This window comes from Akebia trifoliata, chromosome 8 (genome assembly GCF_017979445.1).
Source record: "Akebia trifoliata isolate Shusen 1 chromosome 8, ASM1797944v1, whole genome shotgun sequence".
Lineage (NCBI taxonomy): Eukaryota > Viridiplantae > Streptophyta > Magnoliopsida > Ranunculales > Lardizabalaceae > Akebia > Akebia trifoliata.
In genome coordinates this window covers 8,820,926-8,838,779 of record NC_141382.1, presented here as the reverse complement: position 1 = coordinate 8,838,779, position 17,854 = coordinate 8,820,926, and the positions used below count along the sequence as shown (strand labels likewise).

Sequence of the window (17,854 nt, the reverse complement as noted above, 5' to 3'; positions counted from 1 at the left end):
GAGTTTGTTTTCTGACTTTGATCTTGTGGTGTGTGATTGCATGGAATTTATTTTCAAGGGATTACAAATTTCTTCAAAAAAGGAATTCCACCATTTGTTTGCACCTAAGAAAATATAAAAAAGAGAGTTGATTTTAAGCAAATAGTATTACAAATTGACTTGACTTGATTGAATTACAAGCGACTTGGCCCCAAAACTCAATGGAAACTACTCACCAAGTCAAATCATCATCTTGACTAGATTCTAATTGAAAATGCACCTGAGTCAGGTTAGAAACTTAATCGAGTTATTTGGCTATATATACTATTTTGTGTAGAACAAAAATAAAAAAATATATTAATTTCGGACTTGGCTTGAATTGGTGGACATTCGGAGTCGATGTTTAGATTTTTAAAATTATGATTTTTAGTTTTCGAATTAGGGGTAATCGTGAGAGAATAACATTATGTAGTGGAAAAATTATTTTTCAAAAAACATGGGATGGGAAATCATTTTCCCTCCCAGGATGGAAAATCGTTTAGGATGAAAAATTGAATTCTAGGGGAAACACTTAATCATACACCTAAAATTTACATTTTTCAAGGAAAACTAGTTTTCTTGCCCATTTTCATGTCCAACCATACAAACCCTAAAATTGAAACTCTAAGCATTAGAAGAGAAAGAATCAAAACATAGACAACAAAAATCACTTTAATTGTTAGGGTTGAGATTCCTAAATTGGAAAGAAGCATGCAATCATGGGGGAATCCTCCCAACAACATCATTATAACCCCATATGTCCCAAAAATCAATCAGATGGACAGAAGCATAGGTGTTCCATTGTATATGTTGGGGGAACTTTTTCTCAGTGGAGGAGAGGGGGTGGGACCCACAAATTATACATTGTACAATAGTTGTTTTTTATTGACCTGAAAAGCACTAACAAGGCAACTTGTGTTGGGTTTTTGATGATTCAAAGCTGAAATGAAAGTGAGTGTGCCCCCACAATATGTTTCTTCATAAATACTAAGTTGGAACAAAGATCTATTGAGCTAATTATATCAGGGAATGAAACAAAAAGATGATGTAGTCAACAAAAATATTTATAAAAGAGAAAACCATCTTCACCTTAAATAAAAAAAGGTGATGTAATTAAAAGCATCCATGAAAATTAATTTCCCTAGGTCAAATCCATTGGACCAATAGAAGCTTTAAATCTTTCTATTCATTTGACTCTCACACTTTAACTTATGGGGAAATGTTGTTGTTGTTGTTGTTCTTCATTTTATTTTTTTAAGATTTATTTGATTGCATGGAATTTTGTTTTCAAGAAAATTTAAATTCCTTGAGAAAGTAATCATGTAGTTATATCTCTGAAAAATTGCATTCATATTAGGTTAGATTTGTCTTCATAACTAATTTAAGAGATTATTAGAAATTTAAAAAAGATCTAGACTTATAATGTATAGCATCAATTAATATGCTATAAAAGTATTTTTTATTATTTAAAAAAATAATTAATTTAGATTTGTGTCAGCAATACTTACCATTCTCTCATCTTTATATTGTCGAGGCAAATTCATAATAAATAATTTTTTTAAATTACAAAATTATCTTTAGAGAATGGTGGTTATTATTGACCCTAATCTAAATGAAATAAAATTTTAAATTATAAAATTATCCTTGGATCCCTTAAATGAAAGGATAATTTTGAGACACCCCTCTTATTTTGGTGATAATTAGAGATTACCCCTTGTGTTTTCAAACTGATGAGATCCCTCTTGACTTAGGTCTTCAATAACTGAAATACCATTGTCTTCGATCACTTGCCAAAAAACCTTGATTTTTCTTCCAAAAATCCATAGTCTTCAACCTCCCTCAGAACCCTTTAAGGTTTGAAGTTTGAAGAAAAAAGAATCTTGGTTTAAAAAAAAATTACCCTATAGGTGGGGGGAAAAAGGCTTTAGGGAAAAATCAAGGATTTTTTGATAAAGGTTGAAGATGAGAGCATTTCAGTCATTCTCTCTTAGTCTCTTATAAAAGACCAAATTCAAGGGTGGTATGTCATCAGAAATAGCTAATTTTCTTTAAACTCCCGAGTACCTCAAAATTACCCTAAAAGAAACCATAAATGACTTGGGATATTATGGTATTTATTTGTGTGTGTGTGTGTGATCCTCAAAGTATGGTTTATTAGGTAAAATTCTTCAAAGATGTTGAACAAGTCATCATTATAAGGTAGAAACAATTAGCAAGTTGGAAGTTTACTTGTAGAAGAGAATCACAAACAGGAGAGAAAAAAAATAGTAATGTACACTATGGGCAAATTTGTAATTTCAAGATTTTTGATACATAAGAGATTGTAAAATAAAAACTATAGTTTCAGGTTTTGGAGGTTTTAAGAGAAGTAATGGAGAAATCTGGACTATAATTACTTTCTCAAAACTAGAAAATCACTTTCACATCTGTGGAGATAGGCACTACAAATCCACTGCATTAAATCTTGTTGCTTTCTTCGTGCGTTTTCTTCGTTTTGTTGCTTTCATGATTTTATCTATAATTTCATTCCTAAAGTAAACGATCGAAGGAAAAATTTAGAAGATATAATTGGATGACATATATGATTAGATTTCATTTGTATGCTTGGTGGAATCTGACATATCTTAACCAAATCTTTTACATGAACTTGTCGTGCACGTCTATGGTCTAGAAAGATTTACTTGTCTTATAAGTTAAATTTATATGTATATTTTTTGTTTGGAGCCGAGGTATATGGATCTTTTAGAACGTACCCAATTAATCCTCAGGACACGTATAGTTAATGAAAGACCCCTCCTTCCCGAGGCATGGTCTTGGCCATTTCATCAACCCTTAGATTATTAATTAAATTTTTTTTTTTTTTTATTTGTCTTTGATTTCGTCGTTGCTTTATTTGGTTCAATAATACAATTTATCTTAGTTAAGTTTACGAGATCTACTGAATCAAAAGCTTCACAAACTCAAGCATTCACTTTTTTAGTTAGCGACCAACGTCTTGGGAATAATGGATTGGTGAAGGTGTCACCATGATCTAGGTTCAAAATCTGCCTTCGTTGACTAATTACTAACCCTTAACTCTCTTTCTTATAATAAAAAAAACTAATTTAAAATAAAATAAAATAAAAATCTAAAATATCAATGAACAGATTAAGTCAACAACATAACTTGGACATGGATTCATGGGCTGGAATCCATGTTTTTTTTTTAAATAGTAAAAATAAAACTATGGATGCTTGGACTCTTTGACCTTGACAACCCACTAAAGAATAGATGGTACTCACGTCACGCAAGTAGGCTTGTTGTTGCCTCCTTGTTGCAACTCTTACCAGTAAATGTTGGAACTTTACCTCCCACCAACAACTAAAGATCTATAAGTTGTGGGTGACGTCAGCGAATGGATCACAATCCAAGTAGCATGAGTTGCAAAAGTGCCTAACACACGTACACATATTGAACTTATTTTTCCACACCAACTTCTTTTTATAACACACCAAATAATTAAATTAAAACAATGTTTAATGATGGTCATACCTCTTTTTTGTTTGATATTTGTAGGGCCTCCCTACAACCTTTAGGATGGGGCTAGTCCCACAGTCGTACGCCTTAACTTCACGAAAGTTTTTTAATGTGCAACAGAATAAGTCAGGAGACCCCTCAGCTTTGAAAATACAAACTAGAGGGAGAAAACATTTGTCATTAGTTTTATTACTAAGCTAATCATCTCCTGGGGTTAATGACCACACCACTTGGATTTGGGTTTTTAATGTAAATTGGTTAAGAGAGTTTAGAGAAATCGAGGAAGATATCGAAGATCGATCCCAAGTGAAAACAAATTTATTTTAAACCATCATGATTTTAAAGCCTGGTATCTTGTCCCATGCTCATCCAAATCATCTTGTTTCAGATGATTTAAACGTTTTAAATCAATTTAAAATCATTTACTAATACATATTTGTATTTAAATAGTCATAAACTTATTTTACATAGATAATGACTTGATTGGCTGTTATCTTCAATTCATTGGATAAGTCAATGTGATGGGCAATTCTCATTGACTATCTCGCTCGATTCTCTTCACGATCTAGATGACTTGTACATTATTTGATATGATTCAAACTGACCAGTCATTCGAGTTTTTAAACTGCGGTCTATATTTTTATTTGGTGTGTTATTTATAATTTCGATAATTAATATTTAAAAAAAAAGTTGGTGTGGCAATATAAACTCTATAATAACTAAAGGAGGATAAGGGAAAATCTTTTTTCAACTAATAACAAAAGTGCACCAAAAAAAGAAAAGAAAAAAGAAAGTGAGGAGACATATACTTTGGGGGTTCATAGAACCAAAGATGTTTCTATCATCATCAAGCACTCCATATTGAAACTTCCACATTTCCTCTCATTCAATGAATAATGTATGAACCTTCCTTCTCTTCTTCTTCTTCTACCCTCCCTTTTGTTTGGGAAAAGTTGTCCCAAATTTTAGATTCACCGACACATTTGACTAATAAAACACCTCTGCTTCCAATTGTTTATTGGTGGTTGGAGTTGCTTCCCTGTCAAATCTTGGGATACCCATACACCCACCAATCATGTTGGAAAAGAGAATCATGATGCAATCCTGACCACCCAATCTCGATCTCTATACATGTTGATTAAGAACATAGGACACATTTGTACAAGTTGACAAATACGATGGAAAGAAAACATTGGTTGACCTCCATATATACTACCTAAGTACCTATAGTTTCCTTTACCGAATACGACTTTGTTCATGGCCTAGATTAAATACAATACTTGATTTATTATCGAAGTATGAACCAAGAACCCCAAAAACAGTTACCAAATAACCCATACATTGCTTTCTTTCTTTATTTCTTTGGGGGGAAAAAAAAAGACCAGTAGGAAAGAAAAGTTAGAACCTTATGTATTATTGATTGTTCAACAAATTTATAGTATATTATTTTGTTGAATCCAAAACATGCACACCAAGCAAAAGAAGGGAAAAAAAGGGTTAAAACATAACAAATAAACCACAAAAACAGAACAGCTTTTCTTACATAAATCAAAATTGTCTTGAAACTGAACAGTAACTTCTCAAGCAGGAATTGACCTTATGCTCGATCACTTCTGTGAATTTAATCAACCAACCACCATTTTGGCTTTGCCACCAGGAGGTTTTGGCTGCACAAGAATAAGTGATTTTGTTACAAGGAATGAAAACAATATGCGTAGAAGGTACTCTCAATAAGCACAAAAAGAACTTCTAATGGTGGCAGCAATGTGAAGAAACATTATAGTTATGTCGGGCCAAATTTGTCGAGAGAGTTGGCCTTATGGTCGCTTGGACTCCATTTTGACCATTGAACCTCTCTCACCCTTCCTTTCTCTCATTTTTATCAATTTTTTTTGTTGAGATTTTTGGAGGTTTTCCATGTAAAACTTTGGTGTGCTCTTACTCGGTTTCCTTGGCACCTATCTTTACAATAATGCAATTGAATTCATAGTACAACAACCACAACAAGCCTTCTCCCAAAAATCTGAGATAACTCTTGTTCCTCCATCCCCTTTGTCCATAATCAAGTCTCTGGTTATTGGGAGTGAGTTCTCATATGCTTCTACAATCACCATCCATGTTGTTTTGGGTCTTCCTCCTGCTTTTCAGGACCTTCAACTTGGATATTTCTTCCAATTGAGGCTGTAATCGTCCTTCATTGAACATGCCCAAATCATCTGAGTCATATTTCTCTTAGTTAGTTGCCAATAGGAACTACTACATTGTCCCGAATGCGTTAGTCTATAATTTTGTCTTACCTAGTATTTCCATTCATCCATTTCAACGTCCCCATAACTGCTAAGCTCAATTAATTACCATGATGTTTCTTGACCGCCCAACATTCAGCTCCATAAAGCATATCGAATCTTATTACCCTCTTTTAAAATTTTCCTTTTAATTTGATTGGTATGCATCGGCCATATGGTATTCCAGAAGTGCGCCTCAACTTTAACCATCCAACTTCGCTTCTATGGGCACCATCTTCTTTAATTATCCATCCTTCAGTCTAATAAACCCAAGATAATAAAAGAAGTTGTTTCAAGGTATTTCTAGATGATTAATTTTTATTTGACATTCCTCCTCCAAAGTGTCAATACTAAATTTACACACCACATACTAGCTCATGGTTCTACTTATTTTAAAACCCTTCGGACTCCAACATCTCTCTCCATAATTCTATTTTTGTGTTGATTCCCATTCTAATCTGATCAACTCATACTACATCATCCACAAATAACATACACTAAGGAATGTGCTCTCGAATACAAGCAATTACTTTATCTATGATTGGAACAAACAAATATGGACTCAAAGCTGATATTTAATGTAAAATTGAATTCATAGTCCTTGCACTAACTTTATTAAATATCGTAGTCGTATCCCAACAAAGTGGCATCAGAGCCTAAGTTAATCTAGCTACGAATTGGAGTTATGGGAACCCAAGATGGAAGGTATACAATTCCTAAAAGACTTGTATGTACCGATAATAGAGGGAAAATTAAGAAACTGGAGAATATGAAAAACGTTGAATGAGACATGTTAAACCAAAAGGCGATTGATACACAAATGTGTGACTGAATCAGTTTATTGTCAATGGTTTGGGAGATGGGCGGGTGGTGAAAATGGAGAGATCTACTCCTGTACCATGTAGTGAAAGATCTTGATTGTTTTTGCTCATGGATGTAGCACTTTGTCGGTGAACTATGGCATATCTGTGCTTTTGTGTGTTGTGATTTTCTTGTATCTCCTCTCTTTGCATTGTCATCCTACTGCTGGACCATTGGGTTCCACAAAAAATGGTTTTGCAACATAAAGCAAAGGCTTGATTAGGTTCTGTGTCACGATAAGGAAACATATTTTATTGAATTTTTTACATTTCAGATAATCTTTTTAATATTAAAAAAAAAAAAAAAAAACATTTTTGATAAGATTCATACTGCCTTTTCCATTGTGTTCTTGATAAAATTGTCATACTACTCTAAAGGTATAGCTTTGAGAAACTAAATTCATACACCACATCAGTCTCAAGCATATAATGCACAGTTGGTCATCAACAAACCTTAAAGGTTTCTTTTTCCTCGCTGTATAACATGTATCTCCTCGTCTGGAGGACGTTGCGCAAAGCTTGAAGGGTCGCATGCATGAGGCTCGGTTCTAAAGAACTTGAAAACATAAAACAAGCAGGTCATACATACAGTTTTCTATAGATTGCATGATATAAATTTTGAAAAAAATAAATAAATTATGGTTTTGTATATAAAATTTTAGCACGTATATAACACCAACAAAAAATTCAAACCTTAATCTCCTAGTTGGTCCACACATATTTTAACTTATAATCTGACCAAGGCAAAAGCTGAATGCCACAACCAGGTTAATTGTCTGGAAATTGTGGTGCTTTTATTCATTAAAAGTCTTTTCTATGCAAAGAGAAAATCTACAAGAGTTCTCATCCACATGCATGTCTTCTAGAACAAATAGTTCACATCCATTCATCTTTCCTATTGATGAGAAACATAGTAACAGTATACTGGTAGCTCCTATATTACGAAGTCCACATGTTCAACCGGTCTTACAAATAAAAATCCACCTCATGGAGGGCGGATATGAGTAAAGAGAGTTGGAGGAAGGGAGCAGGACAGTGAAATCTAGCCAGAGATGGTGTGTCATAGGTACCATGTATGATCAACTCAGAGCTCTCCTTGGCAAATAAAAAGGGTATCTTTAACCAGACAAGTTGGCACAAAATCTTATGTGTTGCAGTCTACCGTAAAGGCATGCCTAACTAAAACTCACAAGTACCCAACGGAAGCAAAACCTGTTGAGGAATCACGTCAAATCATCAAAACTCGCCCCATGCACCAAAAAATGTGTGTAAATTATCAGGCCCAGCACTGGTTACCCCTAACATACATTTAAAAAAAAACTGACAGTAACCTACCTACACTCTGCTGTCAAATTTAGGGAGTTGGAGAGGGGAAGGTTATGAAATCTCGCAGTATAGAGAGGGTGTCATAGGGATCATGTATGGCCAACTCAGAGCTCTCCCTGGAAAAAAATTTAAGGTAACCTCCATAGTCAGACCAGGTAGCACAAAGTCTTCTCTCTGTCTTTGTTTACCATAGGCACGCCCAACTAAAACCTAAAAATACCCAAGGACACAAGAAATTGTTGACGAATCAAGTCAAATCATCAAAACTTACTGAATGGCGCAAAAATAAAATCAGGGTAAATCATCCCTGATACAAATTCTCAGCTTTAATCCCCTGTAGACTTACACTAAGGAGGGTCCTTTATGTTTAGAACTGACAATAACCTACTTACTCTGCTGTCCCAATTTAAGTAGAAATTACTTTCCTTAACATTCGATCTCCAATACAATAGTTAAGAGTTGTAACATTTGATTGTATAGTTACAGTGGTCAACACACATACACAACCACACAACTTAGGAACCAACATAGTCAATACAAAATGTGTCATCTCCAACACTAACAAAGGGTAGGCATACTTGGAACAACTTCCAAGAGAATGGATGAAGCAAGGCATTGCCTGTCAAAGCATGGATGTGATGTGTAACTAATTAGCATTTTGACCTATACAAAATACAAGAATAATGCTGATCAGTGTCTCAGAACACTAATTTATCCACACATTTCCCAGGCATTTGCCTCGGTTTCCATCCCTATTTTACTGTATTAGGTAAATAATCATGTTATGCCTCGAAATATCACATTGCATATTCTATCATGTTAAATAGGCATATTTACATGAAATAATTGCATTTGTCGAAAATTTGATTAGGCGCATGTTCACTGTGTAGGACAAATATCAAATCATCGAAGATGAACCCAAAATCAAGAAATTGATTTTGCATTACAACCTGGAGGATCAATGGAGCAACCCAGCCCCAAAAGTGCTGACATCACCGCCCGGCAATGAGTCATCAATGTGTGACAGTGGAATTAAAATGGGTCGCTCTAATATTTCGGGATTTCGCTCCGCACGTGAGATTATTCTCAATATTGATGGCGGCTAGAAAAAATCCTTCCAAAACCTTGAATTTCTATAAATAGGTTCTTTCCCAATGTAGAAAGAGCCTTTGGTCCTTGAGACTTTTCCCTTGCCCCTCTTCCTTTAACTTAAGGCCTTTGACTATTTTTCTTGTATTTTTCATTTAGAGCTTAGGTTGTCTTTATAGTTCTGTAATTTTGTAAGTGAGAGAGTGTAATAACCTTTATTTAATGAAGTAAGACTTATTTCTCTTCATCTATCTTTCTTATTCACTTGCAAAGACCTTAGGCTAATTCTCCCCTCCATTGGAGAGTGGAGAAGCCTAGAGCAAACTTAATTTTTGTTGTAATTTAGTTTCCATTCTCTTAGTTTCTTTCTTGTCCAATTTCATGATGTCACTGTACATATCACATAGTTTTATTTTTAGGTACAATAAAGAGTCACTGTCTACTTCCTCATGCACTCTGAGATCTCGATAAATTTGATCGACTACACGGCGGTCTTGTTCTTTCTTAAAACCCTTGTTAGCCAGGATCATGATCTCATTCCATTTTTCTTTTTTGAGTTTTCTGGCTCGCTGAGGAGTTTGTGGAGCTGCAGGTTCAACATGGGGGCGCGCTCGAACCCGGAGCGAAATCAAAGATACAATCAATCAGATTCCCTGAACGCTAACTAACCACTAACTAAAACCCAAAACAACAAAAAAGAGAGTGCGCAATGAAGACCAAAGCAAGGACCCAAGCCATCGTCTTAAGACGCAGGGGTGATCTGATAATAGACAGGAACCTGATGTTCTACTATAGGATGGGGGTGAAGGTTCAAGTTACTTTCTCTTGTTTATGCTTTATTGTTCATAAGTTCACTTCAAAGCTTGTCCAACTCCTACAGATCAAGGCTATAGTGAACTCCAATACCTTTTATGCTAGAGTTGATGAATCATGCTTAGATAAGTTTAAGATACTTCATGCAAGTTTAGATATTTGGTGGTAAGAGATTCACACGAGTGAGTAAAGGAGCTCTACTTTAAGTTCTTTAAATTAAAGCTTCCATTGCTAAGTCTTCCAACCCAAGGAGCTAACGCCAAGCCCTTAGGATGGAGTTAAAAAGAGAATAGGAGCTAGGTTAGGTTGGATTAAGTTTCTCTAGGTGGAACCCTCTCTAATGGTGTTTCTCTCCATTTCATAGTTTAAATTCCTTTCTATTGGTTTATTTTCCAGCAACTTATATTTTCTTTTGGTGACTTTAAATCCTCAAAACAGATTTATAGTTTTGGTTTGCTTTGATTTCATATACTTGGCTTGATTCTACCCCCTTTCCTAGTGTTCGACCCTCACTTGCCTCCCATGTTTGGTTATAAATTTTAAATTCTTTCTATACACATTAGAATTTTGGCACCGCTGCTGGGGAAAGGTGTGTTAGATTCGGTTTTGAGTGAATTTCTTTCTTTCCATTTTTCTGTTTTTAGTTTATATCGATCAAAAAATAAGAATAAAAAAAGAATTCCATTACAATCAGTGAACCAGCTGGAGGTTACTGTAAAAATTTTGTGACCAAAAGTACTGATGTCACCGCACGGCGGTAAATCATCACGGCGTGGTGGTGAAATCAGGGATTCTAGTCCCCTGGTTTTTGCAGCAACTCTCTGGTGATCCCTGGATTGTAACAACAATCTTTGTTTTTGTTTTTATTGCTTTGTTTTGTTCAGTTTCTGACTATCCAGATACAAAGAAATGGGTCTCCATTCCAATACAGTTACTTCAGATTTTAGTGTAAATGCTATAACTTCACCATATCAAGCTTGTGTCCTTGTTGTATATCGGAAACATAGGTGGTAGCCTTCATCATTACTGAATTTGCTACCAAGTTTTCAGTAAGAACAACTTAACCATAATATGACACAAAATTTGATAGAGGTCCATTACAAACAACCAAACATCTGAAAGGTTTATGGTAAGATTATTTTACCAAACAACAGTGTTAGTTGGATAAAGAAATTTCTTTTTCATATGAGTTAAAAAGTAAAGGTTGTCCCCAAAACATCATCATTTCATAAAAGTGATGGATTGATGTTGTGGAGATCCTCACTGGTTGATAGCATCCTAACATGTCTTCATATTCGGCTTAAGTTTCCGTACTAATCATTTTCATGTCTGTTTGGCATGTAGTGAAATAGGCCACAAAAAAAAAAATGATTTTTGTTATAGGTGAAAATATTAATAATACAAGAAAGAGGAGAGGAGGTCAAGAGGACTTGCCTCATTAGAGGAGAAAGAGAGTGAACAAATCACACTTCACTAACTACAAACATAATCCTGTTTAAACAAAAGGTCTTTGAAGAAGATCCCTTTAAACTCTTCAAAGACCTTACTCTAAAATAACAAAATGGTCAGTTTTCCTTTCCTTCAATATGCCTCAACAAATGGGACCAAATTTCAAAGGACTTTCCCATGAAGAAAATGCTACAATCTGCCAATTTTGAAAAACAGACCAAACTGAACTAGGAAAGCACCAATGAGTTAGAAATAATTACAATAAAAAAAAAAAAATCTAACCTATTGATGCTACTACCTGCTTGTACATTCACCAATAAAGGAAGGAAACCCCAAACTATTGGAGCTTATTCATGGAATAAAATCGTGTATGTACAAGTTCAGCATAGGGATTTTAAAATATACTAATGTCTCTTCATTTGATATCCAACAAAAAACATAATCGAATAAAACTTGTGATCAGCTCAATGGACATTAAGGAAAATATTTCACAGAAGTCAGCCATGTCAATAGCCACATTGCACAAAAGGGAACAAAAAGATACAAAATAAAACGAAACAGAATGATGAAAAAAAAATTTACTTCACTCTTCAGTGCAGCAGAAGCAGTTTGACGTTCATCTGGGTCACTTGAGAGAAGAGTTTGAATTAGTGGCAGTGATGATGGTGGGATATTTTCAAATTCAAGTATCTCTGCAATGCAAGGTCTGTACAGACGTGAGGGCTTAGATCGTCGCAATTTTAACGTTTTCCAAAATTCCTCAGGAGGGGAGCCACATAGCTTGAAGATGTTTTCCAGTTGGTTCACCTAAATAATCGAGAAAATGATTAACAACAACAAATATTTATTGGTTTTCAAAAAGTTAGTTGTACTTTCAACAACTAATCAAAGCTAAAATGCAGTGAACATAGAATGACAATGAAATTATCTATTTCTTGCCTAGCATACAAGTAGGTCTGTGATTTAAGCACGAGCATTCCACAATGGTTTTTGTGCATATTGTACACGCTCTGGACTTGAGGGTAGTGTCCTAAAAAAATTGAAAGTACATGGAGGAAACCAGGTTGTACTTGTTAACTAACTTGTTTAACAAGATATTAACAACTTGAAAAACAAACGACTTGGGGGAAAGTACTATGGTACCTATATATAAGAACTGTGGTGACTTGCAAAATTACACTAGTTATTCATGGGATCCAACTTTTGAGTCATGTTACGAAAATGCGGGATAGGGAGATGGGGAAAAGGTTAGGATAGGAAACAATTATACCAACAAACAATTTGACTTCATGCCAGGGAGGCCATTTATCGAGGCTATCCCTTGTATGTGCCTAAAACAGATCAAATAATAGTCACCTGTCACCCAAATAGAAAAAAAGGGGACTTAATGTTAAAAAAAGAGAGAGGCAATTCCCGTTCCAAAAACCCAGAGAATAATACCAAGTGGTAGAAGTGGTTCAAGTGAGTAAATATCCCATGTTTTCAGAAGTTTTCAACTCTTTATAGGAGCTTATGAGTTCCCTAACATCACATTCACATAATTCTATGCAACATATTTAAAACAATAGTACATGTGGTCTAAAACCCTCCAAATACCAAAGTACAAGTGTGCAACTCTGCTTGAGCTGTGAGGTAAACTGAAAACAGAACAATACTTCAAAGCACATAACAATCTTAAGAAAAAAAAGTTGTGCAATTCAAAAGAAAACAATAATTGGAATATGGCAAATAAAAGCACATGAAACCATGTCTATGCCATAAGAAAATGGAATAAATCAATTCTTTCACACTTGAACGCTCTTTCACCATCAAGTAACTTAAACTAGCTTGAAATCTTCTCTGGAAAAAAAAAAAGGTCTTGTTATATTGAGTTCCAGAAGTTAATTTTCATTTTCCTTTTCATATAAGCAAGGATGCAGTTTATTTGCTTTAATGGTGTTTCAGGTATATACAACCTTTTAATGGAGAGTTCAATATGAACTGTGACTTTGTCAGTTAGCAAAATCTTTGCTAAGCGGTGGTGCAAACATATACCGTAACACTATAAAAAAAGAACAACTACTATATCCTCAAGTTCTCGAACAATATAAAAAAAACAAAAGGTTACATCCCCCCAAATGTATCCACAATAAATGTAGCTGGACAAATGGGTTATGGCATTGCAAACAAAGCAAATGTAGGTGCAACAAAGGATGTTAAAGCATAAGAACAGCATTAAAGGATTAACCTCTGTTCCCCCAGGAATTATTGGCTTCCCAACCAATAACTCAGAAAGAACACAACCCATGCTCCAGAGGTCTACACCTTCACCACAGTTAGAAGACCCCAAAAGAAGCTCTGGCGATCCATACCACGGAGTCACTAAAAGACTAGTCAGTGGCTGCTTCAGGCTAGGCTCAAAGAAGGAAGCAGATCCAAAACCAGCAATCTTGAGTACTCCTCCATTGGTAAGAAGGAGATTTGACACATTGATGTCACGATGCAAAACCCCACGATTGTGGCAATGTTCAAGTCCTGATAATATTTGATGCATAAAACATTTTACCTGCATTATCCAGAGGAAATTTAAAAAAAAACATGCATGCCAATTTCATTGCTTCGAAAACTAAGAAGGTAAACAAATGGAATCTATATACCTGAGGTACTGTAAACTTCATTCCTGAACTTCTAGCTAGATCAGCCAAATTATGTTCCATATATTCAAATACAAGTATCAAACTATATCTCATCCTTGAAATCGCCAGACCCTCCAACTTCACAACGTTGGGATGATCCAATCGCCGCAAGATGAGAATTTCTCTAGCCATACATTTCACACTCTCAGGTTCATCAGTGTCAAATCGAACCTTCTTTAAAGCCACAATTTTCCCCGTCAAATTATCTCTAGCTTTGTACACATTGCTGCGTACTCCTTGCCCAATCTTAAAAAGAAAAAAAAAAGATGACGAACTGTTAGATTGACAAGGTACAGGTGTCATAGTCTTACATGGCAACAGCTTGCTGGATTAGGCGAACCTTGAAAACAGAATTCGTGAACTTGGCAGTATACTTAAATAATGTAAAACTAAGTAATTGTTTCCATACGGCAATGACATGGATAAGATAATTTTTCTTACTTCAAAGACATAAACCGTATTATTTAATACAATATGTCACTAATTCTAATACTCTCCAATATCATCCTGAGTACTCACTATTAACCCTAGAGACAGCTTAGTTCTTTCATAACTAATTTACCTCTTTATGATTCACAACCCCTTTACCTTTTTTTTTTTTTTTACAGTCCCATGTGATCAAAAAGATTATGTTAGAACATCCATCTAAAGTGAATCAAATTAGGTAGCATCCCGAGCAACTCATCAATGTACACAAACCTGGTCTGTATCAAGAATGATTATAATACAATTGGGTGAGTCTGAAGTACTGGGGACAATAGACATGGTCTTCCAACTCAACCATCATTTTCTTCGATAGGTTTAAGTCTCTCAAGGCAGGGTTTTGATCCAAAGTCCATAGTATTACCAGGACTTTGTGTTTAGATGGGATTCTATTTGTGAATTTTAGTTTGTGTCTCTGTAGCTTTTGTTGTTGTTTTTTCTCCCTTGTTTTGGGACTATCTCAGCCTCCTCTACTCTTTCTTATTAATAAAATTTTACACTTCAAAAAAAAAAAAAAAGTCCATAGTATTACCTCAAAGACTTTACCACCTCACTGAGGTGGCAACAATCACCAACTCACCATTTATTAATTAACCCAATAATTGAGTTCGCCAACATGAATCATCTTTCATAATTCAATTCTATCTAGATCATGGTTTTGAAAATTGTCCGAGATCGAAATGACTTGCTCATGAATGAGACGAGATCATAACACTGAGTTATCCCTTCCTGCCTCCTATTCTTCTTCTTCATTCTCCTTTCCTCTACTACTTTCTGGTTCACAGATCTCCAAAAACGTAGTTGTCTCGTCCGAGATGTCAAGACGAAATGGTTGACCAAGATTTAAAACCATGATCTAGACCCATATCTTCAATTAAGAAAATTTTCATCAAATCTTTTCCTAGAACATCCATCCACGTCATTTTGGGCTTTCCTATCTATCGTCTTTTGAGAGTCTTCAAATATTATTTATTCATAGTTTTAAATTCCCTCAATTGAAGTATATCTGTAATTTAATAAAAAAAGAACAAAAAACAAAACGAAACCAAGAACTATGCCACAACAACTTTTGTTGAGTAAAGGAAACTCACCTTATCTAGTTTATCATAAGTTTCAGCTTGCCGAGGAGTCCAACCCATGATGGCCTCAGGAACATTAGTCCAGAGCCAAGACGGCCAACCAGACGCAACCACCTCTGAGAGAGCACTCGACCTCGAAGTTGTGGGCATAGTCTCCAACCTTGTTCTCTCACTCCTACCCCTATCACCGCACTTCCTATGAGCCTGAAAGGTACCAGTACTCTCAATGCTACCCAAAGAAGCCAAATTGATCGACTTTTCCTCAGTTGTGGGCATAGTCTCCGAACTTGTTCTCTCACTCCTATCCGTATCATCACACTTCCTATGAGTCTGAAAGGTACCACTCTCAATGTTACCCAAAGAAGCCAAATTGATCTCCTTTACCTCGGTTGCTCTAGCACAACCAAACAACGCTTTTCCAATAACAGTAGTAAACGTAGTCTTGCCACCTATCCCCTTCGATCCCTCAAGATTTTCATGAAGTAAATTGGCCTCCTGAGGTTCTGGGGTGTTGGGTACCTCAGAATTTTCTTGGTTGGACGATGTAGAATCGTCTCGAACCATGTTGCTGAAATATGTTATATTGGTCATGTTTCTTCAAGCCAGAGAATCAATGGTGGTGGTAGAAAGGAAATTAAACAGGTCTGCTGGACTAGATTGTGTAGAAATGATGATTGAAAGATGAGATTGTTGGCATCTCCTCTGAACAAATTATTTATGAATAAAATAAGAATAACGACATCGAAACCTAGAATCATTCTTTGTCTCGAAGTGCCCACAGATTTAACGTTTTTAAATATAAAATTAGTACATAATAACGACATCGAAACCTAGAATTGTAACCTGCAACCGTGGATGCCGCGTTTCTTGAGCTAAAGAGGGAAAAAAAAATACTTTTTCTCTCTACTACTTCTTCTTCTACTTCGATTAGGGTTAGTTTTTGCGAAGCAGAGAGAGAGACAGTGAGAAAATGAGGAAAAATCTGATTTTCTACCAAAAATCTTTGATGAATCAATGATCTAAAACCTTGTACTCTTCGTCGTCACTCCTGTCAGAATTGTTACTTTAATTTTCTTTTCTTCTTTGTGTTTTAGAATTAGGGTTTGGATTAGTTGTACGATTTTGAACAATTGGTAAAGGTCGTTATTTTGAGTAACAGAAATTGATGAACGTTGTTGTAACAACATTCTGACAGTTAGGAGGGAATCTACGCCAGGCTATTTGCACCCACTTAAAAAATTTTTTTGAAAGATCAACAGGGTTAAGACAGGCCCAGGCCAGGCCGGCTATTTGCACCCACTTAAACCTAAGAATAATGATTTTCGACTAGAAAGTCTTCACTCAGCTTACGTGATACGGACAAAAAAATCATAGATTATTTTTATCGGGATACACAAATGCATAGATTTTATGATTTGTATGATTGTCTATCCTAAGAAAAAAGATCTTAAGAAGATCTATGATTCTGCCTTCGTACCACATCAGCTGAGTATTGATCGAGTGAAGACTTTCTAGTTAGAAAATCAAGACTTCAAACTTAAAACACATTTTGGGATGGGATGGGATGTATAGGGTTAAGTGGGTCCATTGGGCATAACGGGGAGCGAGTATTTGCATTTATAGCTTTAGGTTGAAATAACTTATTTAACCCTAGTACTAAACTCTCTCTATTCTTTTAAAAACAACCGATTTTTTTATCAGTAGACAGTTTGTGGTGGAATAACGATGATTGAAAGATGAGATTGTTGGCATCTCCTCTAAACAAATTATTTATGAATAAAATAAGAATAACGACATCGAAACTTAGAATCATTGCGGCTGTAGATAAAGAGTATGTAATCTTTATCGTTGATAGTGAATTTTTCTCCCTCTGCTCCGTGGACGTAGGTAAAATTTGTCGAACCATGTAAATCTTATGTGTTCGTTCTTTATTATTTTCTTTAATCTTGTTACGCTTCCGCATAATAAAATTATTGAAAATTTTCATTATGACTTAATAGGATTTTACTTAATCTATCAAAAATGACTTGGTAGAAAACTATTAATTGGAAAAGTGTAGGAACCTACGGAGTCATTTTAGGTATATTAGATAGGAACTTATTGAATCTTTATTAAAGATTTTGCTGCTAATCTATCGAATGAAACTTCATTCCCAACCTTTTTTGCAAGTTCTAAGGATATTATTTTTTATATCACAAAATCCTCGTTAAAATCTTCGAAAATGCAAATAAAAAGAAGAAGAATGAGAGAGAGAGAGAGAG

At 35.1% G+C, this 17,854-nt stretch overlaps 1 protein-coding gene across 3 annotated transcripts; it reads right to left on the bottom strand.

The window, feature by feature from the left end:
• Positions 1 to 4,885: 4,885 nt before the first annotated feature.
• On the bottom strand, positions 4,886 to 16,733 carry LOC147395933 (putative serine/threonine-protein kinase At1g54610). Of its 3 annotated transcripts, XM_086450515.1 has the most exons (6): positions 15,606 to 16,732; positions 13,993 to 14,277; positions 13,584 to 13,901; positions 11,939 to 12,163; positions 7,133 to 7,235; positions 4,887 to 5,201 (listed from the first exon to the last, which is right to left on the bottom strand). In XM_086450515.1, exons 1-5 carry the CDS (start codon positions 16,182 to 16,184, stop codon positions 7,134 to 7,136), a joined length of 1,509 nt encoding a protein of 502 aa, XP_086306641.1. In that variant the 5' UTR covers positions 16,185 to 16,732; the 3' UTR covers positions 4,887 to 5,201; position 7,133. The 3 variants fall into 3 exon arrangements, with proteins under 3 accessions (XP_086306642.1, XP_086306641.1, XP_086306640.1); XM_086450516.1 differs by lacking the exon at positions 7,133 to 7,235 and having other exon boundaries at positions 4,886 to 5,201; XM_086450514.1 differs by lacking the exons at positions 4,887 to 5,201; positions 7,133 to 7,235 and having other exon boundaries at positions 11,674 to 12,163; positions 15,606 to 16,733.
• Positions 16,734 to 17,854: the final 1,121 nt, after the last annotated feature.

What these genes read in the sequence shown, in the direction of transcription:
- LOC147395933 (XM_086450514.1), bottom strand. Translation starts at nt 16,184, where the DNA reads ATGACCAATATAACATATTTCAGCAACATGGTTCGAGACGATTCTACA. An exon ending in CTTATGATAAACTAGATAAG is followed by an intron (nt 14,278 to 15,605) that starts GTGAGTTTCCTT and finishes TTTCTTTTTAAG; the next exon opens with ATTGGGCAAGGAGTACGCAG. An exon ending in TGAAGTTTACAGTACCTCAG is followed by an intron (nt 13,902 to 13,992) that starts GTATATAGATTC and finishes TGGATAATGCAG; the next exon opens with GTAAAATGTTTTATGCATCA.